Raw genomic sequence first — 21226 nt, forward strand, 5'->3', positions numbered from 1 at the left:
TACTGGAAGGTTCTAGCACTTCCTGAAAACCCCTTCTATAAACAGTCTAAATCATTTAAAGGTTGTACTGTACTCAAGGGACTCAAAATTTTATTATAATAACTTTTATTTAATCATGAGAAACTAAAGATAGGTACCAAAAAAGGAATGATAAGTAAAAGAAAATTACTAATCTTTCCTTTTCTTTACATAATTGACTAAAAATACATTTTCAAAAGCCAGAATACCATTATAGCATTTCACTTGTACTATGAATATAAAGACCTTAAAATACAAAAATGCCAAAAAGAAAATAATTTATAATCCTGCCATGCAATTTATACTTATTCATGCGTTATTGAAGAATCACATTCAACATCTTAAAGTACTCACTTTTGAGTTTTTGCTTTTGAGAAAAACTCTACTGTTTTTATAAAAAGCATACATGTTCATTATAAAGAATGTAACCAATACAAAGAATAAAGAGCCAAAAGTTTTTTTAAAAGTTCCCACATTCCATGATCTAGAAATAAATATCATTAATATTAAATAAACATAATTCCAGACATCTTTCTATGCATATAAGAGGATAGTATTAATAGTTAATTTTAATTATTTTCATAAAATAGAAAAAAATAAACCAAAAAGAAATAAATGATATTGCTATACCTTAAGTAAATGTTTCTTTTCTATAAAAGTTTACCTGGATATTCCAAGTACTTAAAACATTTTGAAAAACATTATCATATATAAGCACAAAGGTATAAGAAAGTTTGTCACAATGGCAAAAAAGGAATGCAAATAAATGTCCATCCACTGAAAATCAACAAATAAATGGTAATATACACAGATAGATAACATAAAGAATAAGTATACAGAATGAAAAATATACTCCAGCAACATATGTCAACATAAATCTCAAAACAATGTCAAGCTAAAATAGCACACTGCAAAATATTGTTTCTATAAAGACTAAAAACAGAAAATTTATTAATTCTACTATACTTTTTTTTTTTTTTTTTTTGAGACGGAATCTGGCTCTGTCGCCCAGGCTGGAGTGCTGTGGCCGGATCTCAGCTCACTGCAAGCTCTGCCTCCCGGGTTTACGCCATTCTCCTGCCTCAGCCTCCCGAGTAGCTGGGACTACAGGCGCCCGCCACCTCACCTGGCTAGTTTTTTGTATTTTTTAGTAGAGACGGGGTTTCACCATATTAGCCAGGATGGTCTCGATCTCCTGACCTCGTGATCCGCCCGTCTCGGCCTCCCAAAGTGCTGGGATTACAGGCTTGAGCCACTGCGCCCGGCCTATACTTTCATATATATATATAATGTATAACATATATGTAAAGTATAACATATATATGAAAGTATGAACTGATACCAAAATCAGGATACAGGTTATCTCTGGGACTTTGGAGGGACATACAAGGGACTTCAACTGTGTTAGCAGTGTTTTATTTTCTAACCTGGTGGTGAACCCATTGGTGTTAATTTTCTCTAAGCCTTTCTTTTTATCTTAAATATTTTATACACGATCTGAAGCAAATATAACAAATGGTGACAACTATTAAATATAAATTGCATATAAATTGGCACCAATTATTATTTTACATATGTTTGGAATATTACACACTTAAAAATACATGAAAAATTATTTAGAGGTTGAATTTAAAGTTATATGCAATTTATTTTTGTACAGAATTCACTAACTTCTTGCTTTAAAAGTTGAAAAATCTTAGCACTCACATTTCCTCTCATTTCTTCTTCCAGTTTTTATTATAAAATTTTTACAATGTCCAAGTCCTTAACATTTGCACTACAATTGGTAAAAGTAATTCCATAGTTACTTAGTCCTGAATTTTAGCTGAATCAATCTCCTCATAGTCCCTTTACCACAACCTCTCTTTCTTGAGCTCTTCAATTCTCCTCTGGATTTCACTGTCAAGTGGGTTTTTGTTTTGTTTTGTTTTGTTTAAGTAGAGCTCATAGTACTCTTTCCCTGAATTCACTCCTGTTTGAGAATATCCACCTTCCAGGTTTACAGCAGAATGACACCTTGGCTGGGTATACTATTCTTGGACCATCCTTTTTTTCCTCCAGAACCTTGCAGATGTTGCTCCCTTGAACACTGCTGGTATTGAAAATGTTGCTATGGAGAAGTCTGTGGCCAGCTTATTTCCCTCTTTTTTCATGGTTTGCTTTTCTGCCTGGAAGCCTGAAGAAGTGTGAATCATTCTCATTCTCGCTTCTTCTCTGCCTACCCGCAACCTCTATTTTTTTATGACATGATATTGTATTTTACTTCAAATAGAAATAAATCCATCCAGGAATATGTTTTTATAAAATGGACTGCATACCACTGCAAAGCTTCTGTGGAATTCTGGCTATGAAAGGTGACTCCCGAGGACTCATATAGCTTCCGACTACACATATAGAACTTACGTTCAAGCCAGAGGCTTATTTCTGTAAGTTTAAAAGAAAGGAAAGAAACAGAGGAAACACAGAAACAGGTCTCCACATTTCTGTCAAAGGGTACAGAGAGTGCCCAATCTGTCTCTTAATGTATTTTGCTCCTCTTCTGTCAACAAGTCAGACCAAGAGCTTGTCAGAAACACTTAGGTGCTGGCAGGTCCCCAAAATCTGGCTAAGGTGAACTGCCAAAAGACACTTAAACAACATGCTAATCATCTCTCAACACAGAGAAAAAAAAAAAAAGACAAGAACAATAATACTGATGCAATAAAACATAAATTCCAAGTACCAGATAAATGCTCCTTCTGGGAACTGAATCCAAGATAACAAAGACAGATTCCAGGAATTCAGAAAAAGATGTCTTCCATAGAGTGACAGCACCTCCCTTGACCCCTCTATGATGGCTGGCAAGCCAATGACCATCATGTACCACAGGGTACAGGTTTCAAACTCCATAATAGACTGGTAACCCAATCGGGCCACCTAAAGACCAAGGCAAAGGCTCTGTGGAGACTAGACATGACCCCAGCCAGCAGACGGCACAAAACTACCTGAGGCTTCCCAAATAATAATTTGTCCTTTATCCCAAAAGTTCAATGACTTTATTTTTCTTGGATACACTCCAAGCACAAAAAGTTCAATAACTTGATCAAATCAGGTTTTGTCATTGAGAAACTATAGAATTTTTCTGAAACGCCTTGTGCTGTTTCAACCCATCTGTTAACGTGTGTTAGGTACTTTTCTTCAGTGACAGCAATTATAGTTCTATTTGATCACCTTCTGTCCTTCATGTGTTTTTGCTTTTCTGTTTTTTTTCCCAATGTATTACACAATTATCTCAACCTGTCAGTAATTAAATTTTCATTCTAATTTTTGCTGTATCTAATTTATTCGTATTTCTTTAGGCCTACAACCTCCCAATTCTTCTGTTATCATCTTCTTGTCTTCTAGCTTGTTTTTCTGAATTCAAATTCTTATTAAGTTGATCTGCAGCACGAAGCAGTTGGAAGGAATCTCCTTCTACTCCTTGAAGCGGCTTTTCTTCCATGATGGGTTCTTGTTAGATTTTACAGGCTGCAGTCTTTCTTCCTCTTTATTTTTTCATCATAGAATATTTGCACTAGCTACAATGCCATTTCTTTCATCTTGTTTGAGGTTAGACATAGCTCTCCAGACATTTTATTTGCAAAGTGTGGGTGATTTCTTAGTTCTGTTCCCACTGTATCTAAGACAAGTTTATCGAATTTCCATCCTTTCCATAGCTTCAGTGTGAGGGCTGGTATCTTATGTTCTATCTACTCTTCTGAAGTCTAAGGAAATGTTGGGGCTCAGATGAGAGGGTGTGCAGCCGGTTAGAATAAAATATCCAGACTCTCCTCTCCTCTGAGATTTTGTTTGTAGTCTACCACAGTGCTCAGATCATATTCTAATTTAAATAGAAGCCCTGAGTTCTGGGTAGGGAATCAGCCACTTGGTCAATTTCTCCCCTTTTCACCTGATGCTCCCCAGCAACTATGTCTCCTACTCTTTAGTTACAGTCAAAAACAGTAATGCTCACTCAGTTTGCTCCCTTCTAGATTTTGGGCTATCACTGAGAATTATCAGAATCTCCCCCAGTGTTGTTTCCGTGGGGTATGTAAGAGGTCAGGTCACACTTGGTATTCCATGAGTCTGCTTTCACATTTATTGGATTCGGTGATGTTATTTTGCTTATTTGGTGGACCGCTGATCGATTTATTATAATTTTTTTAAACTTAAGAAAAAAAAAAAAACTCTCTTCTGCTCCAGAGAAAGAAATTTGGTAATAAAGTTTCAACTGCCAATCTTAATCCAGGGGACCAAGACCACTTATTTCACAAGAGGACCATTGGGTAACAAAAGGGGAACTGCTTTTTAATGCAACCAAAAAGTTTTGCATTAACAGGAATGTGAGGAAAATGGACAGTAAGAGCAATTCCTAAAATACTTTCATGTAAGAGTATAAATGACTATACAATCTGTAATCTGGCCGGGCACAGTGGCTCACGACTGTAATCCCAGCACTTTGGGAGGCCGAGGCAGGTGGATCACGAGGTCAGGAGATTGAGACCATGCTGGCTAACATGATGAAACACCAACTCTACTAAAAATACAAAAAATTAGCCAGGCGTGGTGGCAGGCGCCTGTAGTCCGAGCTACTCAGGAGGCTGAGGCAGGAGAATGGTGTGAACCCAGGAGGCAGAGCTTGCAGTGAGCCGAGATTGTGCCACCATGCTCCAGCCTGGGGGACAGAGCAAGACTCCGTCTCAAAAAAAAAAAAAAATCTGTTATCTAAGTTCCAGAAACACTACCTCTAAAATGAATCACTAAATTAACTTTTCATGAAAGTTCATTATTTAGAACTATGCTGATATTTACGTGAAACCAATAAAGCTGTAGAAAATCATGTTTTGATCAAGTAGAAAAAAAAATTTATGATCCAAAAAACAATGTGGCTCATGAAGTATGTCAGTCAAAAAAAAGTAATAGGTGATATTAATATTTCCAGGAATAGATGTTTGTGAAGGAAATAAATCATTTACTCTCCCGTTTATTTGATAAATACTTATCTGAGTACCTTCTATGAGCTAAACTCTGAGTGCAGTGAGTAAACAAGGTCCCTAACCTTGAAGAACTTCACAAAGCCAGACAATGAGGAAGTACGACAGCATGCACTGACGTAACTAAAAATCACGAACAATGCCATAAAGAAAATGAGGACGATAAGAAAGAACAACAGGGAGAAATGTCTGAACTGGATGGTCAGAGATGATCTCTCTGTGGGAAAACCATACTGAGATCTAAAGGGTGAGAAGACACCAGCCCTGAGGCGCAATAGCAGGAACAGTCTAGACCAAGGGCATGGCAAACGCACAGGCTCTTAAGGTAATGATGTACACTGTACGTTTCGGGTAAGAAAGCAGGCTGGTGGAGCAGGAGTGCTGTGAATGATGGCAGGAGAGGAAAAGACTGAGTCTGGGAAGGTAAACAGTGGTCACATCATGCAGGGTCTTAAGTCCAAAGGCAAGACACTGATGGGTTTTAAGAAGGTAGTAAATGATACTATTTATGTTGTTAAATGGCACCCCAGTTCATGTTTAGCAATTTGATTAATAGGAATAAATGGAAATGAACAGATTTGATAGAAATCTACTGCTGAAGACTAAGTAAGAGATAATAACAGGCTGTACATAAAGATAAAAGAATAAATATGACATGTATTTGGTGACAGAGTTGAGGGGGCTTAATATGAAATTATGGTATGAGAAGGAGAACATACGGAAATATCTCAAGACTCCCAGATTTCCTGCGTCAAGAGAGAGGGAGGATGCTAGGGTAAAATCACATAATGGTAAATATGCGCCTTTCATAACATCTAGTATAACAGCAGAAGGCATAATCACTTTCATGCCTTTAATTTCACCTTCTCTTCTCATGGTGGCAGCACTAGAGGTGATCAGATTTGGGATAGATTCTAAAGGTAGAGCTAACAAGATTTGACCTATCGTGTCAGACAGACACTGGGGTAGTCCTCATGATCTCCACCTCCTGGTATTCATACCCATGTATAATCCCCTCCCCTAGGAGGCAAACAGGATCTATGACTTGCTTTTAACCAATAGAATATGGCAAAGATGATAGGATATCATTTCTGTGACATCCATCCTGCTAGCAGACTCAGTCTAGAGACTCTCCTTGCAGCCTGATGAATTAAGCAGCTATACTGGTGAAGCCCAGCTGACAAGAAACTAGGTGGCCTCTAGGAACTGAGGTAAGCTCTAGGAGCTGAAGGCAGCCTCCGTAAATTGAGGACAGCCTCAAGTCAATAGCCAGCAGAAAGCTGGGACCCTCAGTTTTATAACCACAAGGAAATTGACTCTGCCAGCAACCTGAGCAAGCTTGGAAATGAATTCTTCCTCACTCAGGCCTCTAGATGAGAATGCAGGCCAGCTGACAACTTGACTACAGAGGACTCCTAACCATCCAAAATGGTGATAATAAATGCAAATTGTTTTTAAGCTGCTAAGTTTGTCGTAATTTGTTATGTAGCAAGAGATAACTAATAAATATACTAATATGGGGTGTGAAGAAACAAGAAGTCGCAGATGACCCAAGATTTCTGCCTTAAGTAAATAGAAGGATGGAGTGGCCATTAACTGAGATAGGGACATCTAGGGGAAGAGCAGCCTTGAGAAAAAGATGAGTGTGGGACATGCTGAGCATTAGATGCCTAGTACACAGACAGAAGGTTGAGATGTCAATTAAAGAGCTGGAGATAGGGGCTCAGATAAAAAGTCTAGGCTGCAAATACAAATTTGGGAGTCACCAAGTATACAAGGCCAAGATACTATATGAGGTCACCAAAAGAGTGAATAAACAGACAGCAATGGACCAAGGGTTAAGCCCTGGTCTGACATCATTCAGAAGTCAGTCAGTTGAAGAGAAACCAGCTAAAGAGGCTGAGAAGGAATACGGAATTAAAAAAATTATCAAGGGGATGTGGCATCCTGGAAGTCAACTAAAGAAAGTGTTTAAAAGAGGAGGGAAGGATTAACTACATCAAATGTTGGTGCCAGATCAAGTAAGATGAGAACAAACAATGGAAAATAAAAAATTCAGCTCCTAAGTCACACTAGCCATCTTTCAGGTGTGAAATAACTACATGTGGCCAGTGACACGACAGGGTAATACAGAACTTTTGCATCATGCCCGAAACTTCTATGAGACAGCACTGATCTACAGAAGACGATAAAGGGGCACAGATGTAGGTGAAGGGGAAATGTGGTGGCAGGAGTTTGTGGAAATAGTTTTCTGACCTTTATCTTTCAAAAGAGAAGCAGGAAGCAAGGCCATTAACTGAGAATGAAAACAGAAGAAAAGGTGGTAGGAATTTGAAAATGAAAAGAAGATATTAGAGTTAAGAAGGAGAACAGGAGAGGGAGAGAGAAAGAATCAATGAACTATGGACCCATGTGGAGATCAAAGACTATTAGGGTATTAGAGAGAAAGATGTGAAAAGATTGGAAAGTGTCTCAGGTAAGATCTCCTGCAAGCAGAGCTGGAGATGGGGATTCCTGTACAAGTGATTTACTGAGGGAATGCTCTCTTGACAAACATCAAGAAGTGAGATAAGCAAGGCAGCAGGAAGAAGGAGAGGATAAGCAAAAAGGTGGTCTCAGCTGAAGTATAGCTTTTGCCTGATCCCAAGGGGAGCCCTGGAACATGAATTTTCCCATGTAGAAGCAGGGTCAGACTCACGTACCTCCATCCAGCCAGTCAGTGGCTGGGGGCCAGGGTGACCATCCCATTTCATCCAGTACTGAGGGGTTTCTTGGGACACAAGACTCAGTGCTAAAACTGGGAGAGTTCCAGTTAAACTGGTTGGTCACTATACTAGGGGCTATCCTGGTGGTAGAGCATAGTATTCTAGGTGTTCCTGGGTAAGACAGCTCCAATCTGCTGAGAGACTTCTTCAGAGAAAGGGTCAGCTATGAACTGACAACAGCCAAATTGCACCGCATCAGGTAACTGTGTGCACCAGCCAGGTAAAAATAAAGAGATTTAGGCAAGGCACCAACAGTGTCCACCACAGAAGTGGGGTAGAATGTGGAACGTTTAGAATGAGATTATAGAGGGGCTGCAGTTATTGACAATGACACAGTCTAGGAGGTGCCCACACAAATGACTTGCTGAGGTAGAGTCTGGAAAGACAGCATGAGCCCCTGAACAGCTCTGGGGCTTCCTCTGGGTTGTCCAGCCAAGAAAGAATAGAGACTGACAGCTCTCTTTCCCCCAGAGGGAAGGGGGATATGTAAGAAAAGCTCTGTAGAGATCCAATTTTCTATGAGATCTCTGGGTGCCACCTGTGCCACTCCCAGTGCTGGGAAACAGTTCTTCTGATGAAAACCATGAAAATGCCTAAAATCTGTATACCTAAAAACTATAATAATATGTGACTTTAAATTCATATTCAGGAAAGCATTTGTGTTCCAGGCAAAGAAAATAGTTTGAATCTATGTATGGGGAAAGAAAAGAATCTGGAGGAAGACTACTAACCTGACCTGACCATTGCAGGAGTCTCATCAGAAATTAAAGGGCTTGAACTAAGGCAGCAGCAATGGGAATAGAGACTGGGCCAGTTCAATCCTACACAAAAAGAACAAAGCTGGAGGTATCAGGTTACCAGACTTCAAACTATACTACTGGGCTACAGTAACAATAACAGCATGGCACTAGTACAAAAACAGATACACAGACCAATGGAACAGAATAGAGTCCAGAAATAAGGCTCTACACCTACAACCATCTGATCTTCAACCTCTGTCTCCCAGGTTCAAGCAATTCTCCTGCCTCAGCCTCCTGAGCAGCTGGGACTACAGGTGCCCGCCACCATGTCTGGCTAATTTTTGTATTTTTAGTAGGGATGGGGTTTTATCATGTTGGCCAGGCTGGTCTCAAACTCCTGATCTCAAGTGATCCACCCACCTCGGCCTCTGAAAGTGCTGGGGTTATAGGCATGAGCCACTGTGCCCAGTCTGACCAAGTTTTATTACAGAATTTGCTTGTGTTTCTTTGATTTTGCTAGACTAGTTGTACGATGTGTTTTAACGACTATGAGGGGATGCAGAAACTAGGCCACCGCTGCCGTATTTCCAGAATCCCTTAATGAACAGATGCTAGTTTTTTGGACAATCTTCATTAATAGAAAATGCCTAGAAAAAAGTTCCAGGTAATAAAATCAGCAAGATTAAATTTATAAATTATTTTCTACAAGTCCACCTCCACAGCTAATTCCACTATGACAACAGATATTCTCCCTTCAAAATGAGCAGCATGGGATCAGCAAACAGACTTTGAACCCTGGGACGTATTAGACGATGGTATAATTTCCACTAGCAAACTATAAATTCGAACCATTTGACCTTGGAACTATTAATTAAATTAAAAGATAAAGTAATCCCCTACTTATATAGAACTTACTACAAAACTTAAAGCAAAACTATCAGAGAGAGTATTTGAAAAACATGAATGGTATCATGACAATGAATTTTTTGTAGCATTCAATTTTAAAAACTCAACATATGTCAAAACAATTTGAAAGACTACTACCAAAATATTAACAGGGATTTTCCTTAGGTAGTAGAATTACTGGTGATTTATTTTTGCTTATCTGTGCTTTATAAATTTTCAAAATAAAAAACTAAGCTTCTTGCAAAAATGTTTAAAACAACTTACGCTAGAACCATGTTGTAATCTGAGTGGTTGAACATATATCCTCCAACAACCCACATAATGTTTCCATTGACCACAGCTTTATGAGATGCTCTGGGGAGCTTTAAGTTAGAATATTCCTCTCGAGTCCAAAATGACTGGTTAGCTGGTACAGGAACTGAACATCCAGGACCTAATAAAAACATAATGAATTAGCTTCACAAAATACAGCTTTAAAGCTTACTGCATTTCAAGTTTTCATCATCTAAATGTAACATTTAAATAATAGTCTTTCCTTTAGCATTTAAATATCAGACAAATCCTTTAATTTGCTATTTTAATTTATTCAGGGCATTGACCAAGGGTAAATCACATACTTTCTAATGATGACTTGACTAGATCCAGGTTAGAGTTTTTTTGGTAATGAAATACCTGCTTAAGCAACTCTCAGGAGAAAGCCCAGATAAATAAATAATTAATTCACATGAAAAATCTTAAGGATAACATATATAGTTATCCTTCAATATCCACAGGGGATTGGTTCCAGGACCCCCTTGGTACCAAAATCCACAGATGCTCAAAGTCCCTAATTTAAACTAGTGGTGTAGCACTTGCATATAACCTACACACATCCTGCCATATACTCTAACTCACGTCTAGATTACTTATAATACTTAACACAATGTAAATGCTATGTAAATGGTTTTCATATGTGTATATTTTATTTGTATTATCTTTTTTTTTGAGATGAAATCTCACTCACTCTGTTACCCATGTTGGAGTGCAGTGGTATGATCTCGGCCCACTGCAACCTCCGCCTCCAGGGTTCAAGATATTTTCCTGCCTCAGCCTCCTGAGTAGCTGGGATTACAGGTGCCTGCCACCACGGCCAGCTAAAGTTTTGTATTTTTTAGTACAGACAGGGTTTCACCATGTTGGCCAAGCTGGTCTCGAACTCCTGACCTCAGGTGAGCCACCTGCCTTGGCCTCCCAAAGTGCTGGGATTATAGGCGTGAGCCACCATGCCCAGCCCATATTATCTTTTTTTTTTTTTTTTTTTTTTTATATTTTCTGAATATTTTCTACACACAGTTGTTTGAAATTGCAGATGCAGAATTTGTGGATATGGACGAATAAGTGTGATAACTAGACCTGGGAGCAATCATACAAACTATCCATCTTCTGGTAAATCAAGAAACTTAAACAAACTGAAGAGACAGACTCCATTCTTGGGAGGTTTGGCTTCTGCTGCAATATTTGCACAATGGTAGATACTGAAATGCTTCAATTATTAACTCTACAATGTCAGCCAAACCCAACAAACCTAGGTATTTAAACAAGCATATTTCCTTTCAAAATGAAAAGGTTCTGAGGAAGGGGTAAGTTTACAAGGAAAATCACCAAATTAATAACAGTTACTATCACTCACCCCTTAAAGAATTCCCTAAAGCTTCTTTAATTATTTCTGTAGATAATACTATTCGCTAATTCCTTTAAGATTCTAATATATAACTGATTCCAATTTTCTCTGAACTTAGAGTGTGTTTCTGAGGAAATATCATTATTGTCAGCTCTTGTCCGACCTCCCAGCTTGGCTCTCTGCTACATCCTTTTATGATCGAGTCCAAGTTCTTCAACTTTCACAAACAGGTTACAAAAAACATCCTACCCTCCATAATTCTAGAGACCACGACCACACATCTATGAAATTGAAATTCATAAGCAGCTGGATAGAGGGATGTTTCAAGCTTAAATGCTACCTGGTATTTGATTAATATAAACTATATAGGTGCTAAGAATAAAGTCAATCTATTTATTTAGCTGAGAATGTTCTATAAATGGAAGAAAAAGTAAAAATGAAAGAAGCTCCTACCCTGCCAGCCTGAGAAGCAGGAGCATCCTCTGACATCACTTGAATTGCAGATGCCTCGATGAGGAGAACCACAGTTGTCTGTACAGTGAGGAATGTCACATGCTTCACCTTTCCAGTTTTCAGAACATTCACATTCAACAGTATTACTGTTATTACTGATCTTACACTCTCCTTGGCCTGAGCAGTTATTCGGACACATGTCAAAACTGTGAAAATAGCAGGGAAAATTACATTAACAGAACACAACACAACACTTCGATTAACTTAGCAGAACTTTCTCCCACACAGGTTTAAGAATCTCACTGTCTCAGTTCATTCACAAGCATAACTTCAGTACTTAAAGATTCAGTCCAAATGGGTTTGCTCAACACTGCATAGCTAGAGCCTGAGGTACAAGTAATGAAATCAAATCAACCCTGTTGGATTCTCATAAGAGGATAAGAATAAATAACTCATAAAGTCAAAGAAATTACAAAGAGGGAGGAGATTTTTGCAGAACTGTCAGCTCCTCAAGGGTGGGAGGATTATCCTATTCTTCTTAGTAGCCTGCTAATGATAAGCTTTACAGAATTGCTGAATTCATGGTTGGAAGTTTGGGAAGGAAAAGAATAAAACAAACTGCCAACAATAAACCACCATCCTAATGGTACATATTCCTCTGTACAGTCTCTGAAAATTTGTATATAATAGAATTTAAGGTTACTGCCCAGATTGGTATATTTAAAATTCCTTAGTAATTTTATCTACTCATTTCAGATGGAAGAAGGCAGGCTACTTTAACTTAATATAAGAATTGAACTACGGCCAGGCGCAGTGGCTGACAACTATAATCTCAACACTTTGGGAGGCAGAGGCAGAAGAATCACGGTCAGAAGTTTGAGACCAGCCTGGCCAACATGGTGAAACCCTGTCTTTACTAAATATACAAAAAATTATCTGGGCATAGTAGCGGGTGCCTGTAATCCCAGTTACTCAGGAGGCTGCGGCAGGAGAATTGCTTGAACCCAGGAGGTGAAGGTTGCAGTGAGCCGAGATCGTGCCACTGCACTCCAACCTGGATGACAGTTAGACTCTGTCTCAAAAAAAAAAAAAGAATTGAACTATAATGCATCCCATAATAACATAAGATACTTGTACTGACAGTGCTTTGAAACAATATAATTCAGAATTTAAAAGGGGGGGATAAATGGGCTATCAAGGTACTTTAATGATACAGATTTCTCCTACTATTGAGTACATGACAACTACTAATATTTGTTGAGCTGTACTTTGTAAAATTCCAATGTTTTTGTCCATTAGCAGAAAAGTCCCCCTCTTCTAGAAGTTCAACAGCAGCAACACCTGGGTTTAAATTGTGTTCCCACCACTTACTTTGACAATCTACTTAACCTTTTCCTGTCAGTTTCCTCAATTATAAATGAGTAGAAAAACAGAGCCCAGACCTCAATGAATTTATAGAAAAACTTTAAATGAGAAAATCCATGTAAACTGCCTGATGCTATGCCTGGCACACTGCAAGCTCTCAATCTATGTTAGCCATTATTGTTGTAAAAACATAGTAGATAGTCTCCTGAATGAAACCACAAATACTAGACTTAAGAATCTTACCTGTAAGTAATATTAAATCCAGTCAAATTATAAGCAGCATCACTAAAAAAATGCAGCAGGGCATAACCTGATGTGGCAACAACCTCAGGGACAGTCTCATTGCCATCTCTCTCAGGAACAATGAGGCCACTGAAATGAAAACACACTTCTTATAGAGGGAAGCACAAGCACAGACATGTCAAATTGTAGCAGACACAAATTAAAAACAAATCCGTCCTTATAATTTAAAAACCACATCCAGGAAGATATGCAAATTCCTGTGATAAATACATAGGGCTACCCTATTAGTTCTGGATCCTTGAGGAACAGATCTGAATCTTTTGCTAGGCTTCCTTTATTCTGAGTTGTATTTCTAATGAGATTTGAAATCAATGGCCCTATTCTTTTTCTTATAAAATTTTTTATAGTGCTTCTTTGAAAAAATAAACTTCCACAATCACATAAAGTAACAAATTTTATGAGTGATGAATACTACACATATATTGCTGAAAGACATGAGTTCTTTTTGTTTGTTTGTTTGTTTGTTGAGACGGAGTCTTGCTCTGTCGCCCAGGCTGGAGTGCAGTGGCACGATCTCCACTCACTACAAGCTCCGCTTCCTGGGTTCACACCATTCTCCTGCCTCAGCCTCCCGTGTAGCTGGGACTACAGGCGCCCGCCACCACGCCCAGCTAATTTTTTTTTTTTAATGTATTTTTTTTAGTAGAGACGGGGTTTCACCGTGTTAGCCAGGATGGTCTTGATCTCCTGACCTCGTGATCCGCCCGTCTCGGCCTCCCAAAGTGCTGGGATCACAGGCGTGAGCCATCGCGCCCGGCCTGCTTGTTTGTTTTGAAGAGTTTTGCTCTTGTTGCCCGGGCTACAGTGCAGTGGCGCAATCTCAGCGCAACCTCTGTGTCCCGGAGTTCAAGCGATTCTCCTGCATCAGTCTCCTGAGTAGCTGGGATTACAGGTGCCCGCCACCACGTCCAGCTAATTTTTTTATATTTTTAGTAGAGACAGCGTTTCATCATGTAGGTCAGGCTGGTCTCGAACTCCTGACCTCAGGTGATCCACCCACCTCGGCCTCCCAAAACGTAGAGATTACGGGCGTGAGCCACAGCACCCAAGATATTTTATATAAAATATTTATATAAGAATATGAAGAAGCTAAACAAACACCCATAACTCCAACACTGTTAGCACTCTAATGCATTTTCTTAGCCTAACTGATGTTATTTACATTGTATATTCTATTTTACAAATAAAACATATGCATTTTCTATATCATTAAAAGCTCCCTAGGTTCTCCTTAGGACCTCACTCACAACCCAGCACATAATAGATTCTAAATGTTTGTTGTGTGACTGGTATAAAAAAAAAAAACAAAAAACAAAAAACAAAAACAAAACACTTACTGAGTAAAAAGGTCTAAATGATGCCTTTAAGACTCTAGAGCCATAATACCAACTTGCTTTCCAGGAAGAGATATGTAACTTGAAATCATATCAATACAGAATGAAGGGTCCATCCCACTTCACTCTGCCAACAGCAAGGACTACTAGGTTCTATTTTAATTTTGCTAATTTAATAAGTAAAAAGCAATTTTTAAATTGTTGTTCTGAGTTCTTTTTACTCCTGAGGTTAATCGTTTTTCTTATGTCTACCTGCTGTTGCATTTCTTCATATGTCCGTGATTTTTGCCTTATTATTGATTCACCACTACCATCGTATTTGGTAAAAGCCGAGATCCTTGCCAAGCCCTACGCAATCTGTCCCAGACACACAACCTCATGCTCATTCACTCTGACCTAGCAATTCTATTTCTTTGTAGAAAAAATACTTGCTCATGTACACAATGACCAATATATAAGAATCCTAACCACAGCACTGTTCAGATGGCAACAGGGTGGAACCCATCTAAATGCTCACGCCCAGAAATCTGACTACATAAGTCACTGCATATTACATAGGTCTGCGGGACTAAAAAGAAGCTCATCAGGCATTCTGATAAGGGCATGGGGGAGAAGCAAGTTGCAAAACAATGGGCCTAGTACACGTGTACATTTACATGTACCTATATAAATGCATACAAAAATGACTGGAAGAGTCCATAACCAAGGAATCAAAATGAGGAGGGAAAGGGATTTTCATTCCTTTTGTTTTGCTTTGTTTTGTTTTGAGACAAGGTCTTACTCTGTCGCCCAAGCTAGAGTGCAGTGGCACGATCACAGTTCACTGCTGTCTTGACCTCCTGAGTTCAAGCAATCCTCCCACCTCAGCCTCCTGAGTGACTGGGACTACAGGCACACACCACCACGGCTGGTTAATTTTTTTTTTTTTTTTTTTGAGACGGAGTCTCGCTCTGTCGCCCAGGCTGGAGTGCAGTGGCCGGATCTCAGCCCACTGCAAGCTCCGCCTCCCGGGTTCACGCCATTCTCAGAACTGCCTCAGCCTCCCGAGTAGCTGGGACTACAGGCGCCCGCCACCTCGCCCGGCTAGTTTTTTTTTTGTATTTTTTAGTAGAGACGGGGTTTCACCGCGTTAGTCAGGATGGTCTCGATCTCCTGACCTCGTGATCCGCCCGTCTCGGCCTCCCAAAGTGCTGGGATTACAGGCTTGAGCCACCGCGCCCGGCCTCGGCTGGTTAATTTTTAAAATCTTTTGTACAGATGAGGTCTCACCCTGTTGCCCAGGCTGGTCTCAAACTCCTGGGATCAAGTAATCCTACTGCCTCGGCCTCACGAAGTGTTGCGGTTACAGGCCTGAGCCACTGTGCCTGGCCCTTCATTCAATATATATATATATATTTTTTTCTTGAGACAGAGTCTCCCTCTGTCGCCCAGGCTGGAGCACAGTGGCGCAATCTCGGCTCATTGCAACCTCCACCTCCCTGGTTCAAGCAATTCCCCTGCCTCAGTCTCCTGAGTAGCTAGGATTACAGGCATACACCACCAAGCCCAGATGATTTTTTTTTTTTGTATTTTTAGTAGAGATGGGGTTTCACCATGTTGGCCAGACTGGTCTTGAACTCCTGACCTCAGGCAATCCATCCACCTCGGCCTCCCAAAGTGCTGGGATTACAGGTGTGAGCCACCACGTCTGGCCCTTCAATTTTTAATATGAAGGCAGAACTCCAGGAACTCTGAAACTCTGGTGCTCCAGGAGTTACAAAATAGTGATGCATTTTCTACTATGTATTCAACTAACAAATATTTACTAAGCACTTACTACCTGTGAGACACTGTTCTAGGTACCAGGAATACAACAGCGAATAAGACTATGTCCCTGCCTTCATGTAGTTCACATTAGAAAAACAACAAATAAGCCCAGATACTCCCCACATACATAATGCCAGGTAGAGACAAATGCTATGAAGGGAAGGAGAGCAGAGGGAAAGAACAGAAGGTGCTACTTTAGAAAGGGTGAAAGGAAGGCCTCTTGGAAGAGGTGACATTTGATTGGAGATGTAAATGAAGGGTTAACCATCATCATGCTTTCACTGGTTATATACACCAGAATCCCTTGAAATGCTGAAGGAATAAGTACTGACAAGACCAGGGCCACCTGGAAACAGGTACGTCAAAAGCAATCTTCGGCTGGATGCAGTGGCTCACACCTGTAATCCCAACACTTTGGAGAGGCCAAGGCAGGAGGACTGCTTGAGCCCAGGAGTTCAAGACCAGCCTGGGCAACATTGTGAGACTCCATCTCCACAAAAAAAAAAAAAAAAAAAACATTAGCTGGGCATAGTGTTGCATTCTTGTGGTCCCAGCTACTGGGGAGGCTGAGGTGGGAGCATCTCTTGAGCCCAGGATGTTGAGGCTGCAGTGAGCTACGTTCCTGCCTCTGCACTCCAGCCTGGGGGAGAAAGAAAAGGAAAAGGGAAGGGGAAGAGGAAGGGAAGGAAAAGGGGAAGGGGAAGTAGGAAGGGGAAGGAGAAGGGGAAAGGGGAAAAGGGAAGGGGGAAGGGGAAGAGTTCCTCTACATCACACAGTCTAACAACTGCCCCACCAGCACATAACTTTCTTAAAAAAAAAAAAAACTCTAAAACGAATAATGTTCTTTCGAAGAATTTTCTCAATCACTCTCTCTGCTCTACCACTGCTACCACTGTTTATCAAATATACCATCCAGGTGAACCACAGAGTGATATACACCTGCTTGGCTCATGTTCCTACAAGGCTCCTGATAAGCTGATTCAAAGCGCCTGGCATACAACAAGGGCTCCATGAATTCTGATTAACAAACATAAGTACTATTATGATAACATCACACTTAGTTTTTGGGCTTGTGTTAAAGTTCGGGGTGCTTCTTGCTACAAGTTACGTTTCAAATGCTGGCATAAAGATACACACGCCAACACTTGACCAATGCCACTTTAAATGTTCAGCACAGCCATCCACCCTGCTCTTTGGCCTTGTAAGTGAACCTTTAAAACCCAGAAAATGGCCTTGGTTCTCAGTTCAAAGATATGTTCGAGAGATTTCTAAGCCAAAGCGGGTAGAAAAACACGAGGACACAACAGTCACCTGATCTCCTGTCCTTGTGTACTGTTTGCTCCCTGTTAACTTCCTCACCCACACAGGACATCAGCCAGATAAGCCCCACGTGAGAAACACAAAAAATATTTGTTGAACTGATTTCTTTTTAAAGTAAAGGAAATAAAACGTTTGAGACAAAGAAATTTAGAAAGCCAGTTGCAGGTGGTTTCCTAAGGGGATATGCATTTTAGAAAAACATACAGTCATACACCACATAATGACACTTGGTCAACAACGGACCACATACATGACAGAGGTTGTATAAGATTATAATACTGTATTTTTTCTGTACCTTTCCATGTATAGATATGTTTAGATACACAAATACCATTGGGTTACAATTACCTACAGTATTCAGTATAGTAAGATGCAGTACAGAATTGTGGCCTAGGTACAATAGGCTGTACCATATAAGCAGGATGTACAGTAGGCTATACCATCTATTGGTGTAAATACACCCTATGATGTTTACACAATGATGAAATCATCTAATAACACATTTCTCAAAACGTATTCCTGTTGCCAAGTGACACGATTGTATTTTAAAATCCTCTATCAAGTAAAAGGAAGAAAATTAGAGACAGTTTTGAATTCCCATGTGGCCAAAAACATAACGAACAACACAGCTACTTGTTGCTAATCAAAAGTAAAACACCCTAACAATTCAGAACACTCCATATATTTGGTGTTAAATTGCTTCTGTTTAACTACTAATGTAAATGTACTTATTGAAAAAAATATATATAATAAGTATGTTCCTGATTTCTCCACAGGTAGCCACTGTTCATTTTATGTGTACTGTTCCAAAAAGTTTCCCTCACTCATGATGCACATACATACACACACACAATTATATTTGAATTCAACAAATAACTCCTGAAGGCCTATGCAATGGGCACTACACAAGGAATGTGATGGATGTTTTCCTGATTTAAATTTTTCACAGAAATAGTTTCATTCAATATATTACTCTCAAAATATTTTGTAACGATAAACTTCACCACCACCACAAGGAGCAGGTGAACTTAATAGAACTATCACAATTTTACAGATCAGGAAACTGAAGAGAGAAGTCACGTACTATGCCTAGAAACTTACCCAGGGCTACAGAAACCAAGTTAGCACTAACACACAAGTGATGGTGGGACTTAAGAACTAGTATTTTTTCCATAAAATAAATGTGTTAAGTGATAATAAAGGTGAACCCAGTAAGAATGCAATCCAGAAGATATGTTTAAATTTAGAAATCAAACAATGATGAAAGAACGCTTATATGACTGAGCTTACCTAAATGCAGCAACTAGTGGTGCATAAATTGAGTCCCCATCATAAACGTATAAGTGGTCCCAACTACACTCTGTAGCAAAATGATTGAAACGAAGTCTCATTATTCTATTTGGCCTGAAAAGAATAAAAAAAAGGAATTTATAAAAAAATTATCGTAACTATCAGACATTTGAGAATATAAAAATTCAGATTTTTAAATTAATAATATGGAACACAGTCTAACAACTGCCCCATCGTACTCCTTCATTTGTCAAAGATTTATTTAGTACTCTCCATGTGCAAGACTACTAAACATGCAATGGGAAACAAAATTGATGTGGTCCATGATTCTGGGCCTTACAGTCCATTCAGTGGCCACTCTTTAATGGTCGCTGAACCAACCAATTAGCCTTACCATTTCTGCACTTCCTTATTCAACTTCAGATTCCACACTACGTTATTTCATAAACATGCCTGCCAATCCTCTAAATTTGCCAGTCCCTCTGATTTTTCACGACACTGGCTGGCAAAAGCTCTGTTCTACAGGAAACCAGTTATCTGCTCTAAGATTGAATCAGGAAAAAAAAAAAAAGAGGGGGGTGGTGGAGGTAAAAACAAAAACAAAAACAAAACCAAAAAACCTAAGCTGTACCACACCACTGGGTAAATTGGTTTCGGCATTGGTCTCTGTTCTCCAACTGCAAATGGCACTTAGATTCTGCCAGCAGTCCTACCAATTCTCTCTCACTCTCCACAACTGCCACTCTCAACGACTATTTCAAATAACCCAGTCCCACCTCCCTGCTTATGCTCAGCAACCAGACAAAAAACCCTAAAATTCTCATTTTCCAAAATTCTATACCTATCTGCCTCTCTTTCTGTTTCTCAAATATTTGACATCTCCCTCTCATCTGGAACTTTTGCATCCACATTTAAATCTGCTTAAGTATCACATATTTTACAAAAATAAAAACAGGCCAGGGGCGGTGGCTCATGCCTGTAATCCCAGCACTTTGGGAGGCCAAGGTGGGAGGATCATGAGGTCAGGATATCGAGACCATCCTGGCTAACACAGTGAAACCCCGTCTCTACTAAAAAAGACAAAAAAATTAGCCAGGCGTGGTGGTGGGCAGCTGTAGTCCCAGCTACTCGGGAGGCTGAGGCAGGAGAACGGCGTGAACCCAGGAGGCGGAGCTTGCAGTGAGCCGAGATCGCACCACTGCATTCCAGCCTGGGCAACAGAGCGAGACTCCGTTTCAAAAAAAAAAAAAAATTAAAAAAATAAAAACAAAAAGCCTCAAATCCCAACTCTCCCTCTACCAAATACCTGCCCTACTGTTTCTCCTTCTAATAAGGTAAAACTTCGCAGAAAACTTTGCTTTCTCCAGTGCCTCTATCTCACTCACCCCTTCACTCTCTAGCCTGGCTTCAGTCCAACACTCCACTCAGAAAGCTCTGGGAATATCAACATCATTATATCCTGCTGATGCCTAATTCTATTTCTCCAGTTTAGACCTTTCCTCTACCCCACACTTATCTAACATCTCTAGTTTAACAACTAAATAAATACATAAACAAGTAAACTCAGATGGTGATGAATACTGTGAAGAATTATTAAAAGAAGGTGATGTGGCAGCACAAAAAGTAGTAGGGAGATAGCCCAGTAAGCTTTGGCAATATGAGAATGACAAGAGACAAGCCATGTGAAAAGCCCAGGGAAAAACGTTTCAGACAGAGGGAACAGCATGGTCTTAAGGGAGAAAGAGGCTGACATGTCCAAGCAACATGAAGAAAATCAGCGTGCCTGAAACACAGCAAACAGAGAAAATCTTAAGAGATGAGAAGTGGGAGGTGGGCAAGGGGCAAAAGCAGGAGGCCAATTTCAAGGCTACTGTGTGGCCCAGGAGAGAGAGGATGATGGCTCTCCCAGTTGTAGAGATGGAGGTGAAAAGGAGTCTGGTGATGGATTGGGGAGAAAATCTAAAGGGAAAACTGACAGAACTTACTGACAGGCTAAATGTGGGGAATAAGGAAAAGGAGGAATGAAAGTTTCTTTGCTTAGTTTTTCGCTTACGCTGAGGAGGAACAACCATTGAGAGCACATTCAGAAAAACAAGTGGAGGAGGGTATCAGGTGGTTATGAACTGATAGGACAGAGCAGAGCTCCTTAGAGCAGCACTTCTCAAAATGAAGTCCACAAAATGCTACAGGTCCTGAGACCCTTACGGGAAGTCCCAGGAGGTCAAAACTATATTCACAGTAAAACTAAGATAGC

The 21226-nt window shown here is 39.9% G+C and overlaps 1 protein-coding gene across 3 annotated transcripts in view; it reads right to left on the reverse strand.

Annotated features, from left to right (window-relative positions):
* ATRN (attractin) overlaps nucleotides 1–21226 on the reverse strand; it is a 179395-nt gene that overhangs the window by 100992 nt on the left and 57177 nt on the right. For all 3 annotated transcript variants that reach the window (XM_033185808.1, XM_033185810.1, XM_033185809.1), the window contains exons 3-6: nucleotides 18973–19086; nucleotides 13163–13291; nucleotides 11555–11760; nucleotides 9706–9874 (exon numbers count right to left, since the gene is read on the reverse strand). In XM_033185808.1, the coding sequence (XP_033041699.1) occupies nucleotides 9706–9874; nucleotides 11555–11760; nucleotides 13163–13291; nucleotides 18973–19086 (618 nt within the window). The remainder of the gene's footprint in view (nucleotides 1–9705; nucleotides 9875–11554; nucleotides 11761–13162; nucleotides 13292–18972; nucleotides 19087–21226) is intronic.

This window comes from Trachypithecus francoisi, unplaced genomic scaffold, assembly GCF_009764315.1.
Source record: "Trachypithecus francoisi isolate TF-2019V2 unplaced genomic scaffold, Tfra_2.0 Lachesis_group21, whole genome shotgun sequence".
Lineage (NCBI taxonomy): Eukaryota > Metazoa > Chordata > Mammalia > Primates > Cercopithecidae > Trachypithecus > Trachypithecus francoisi.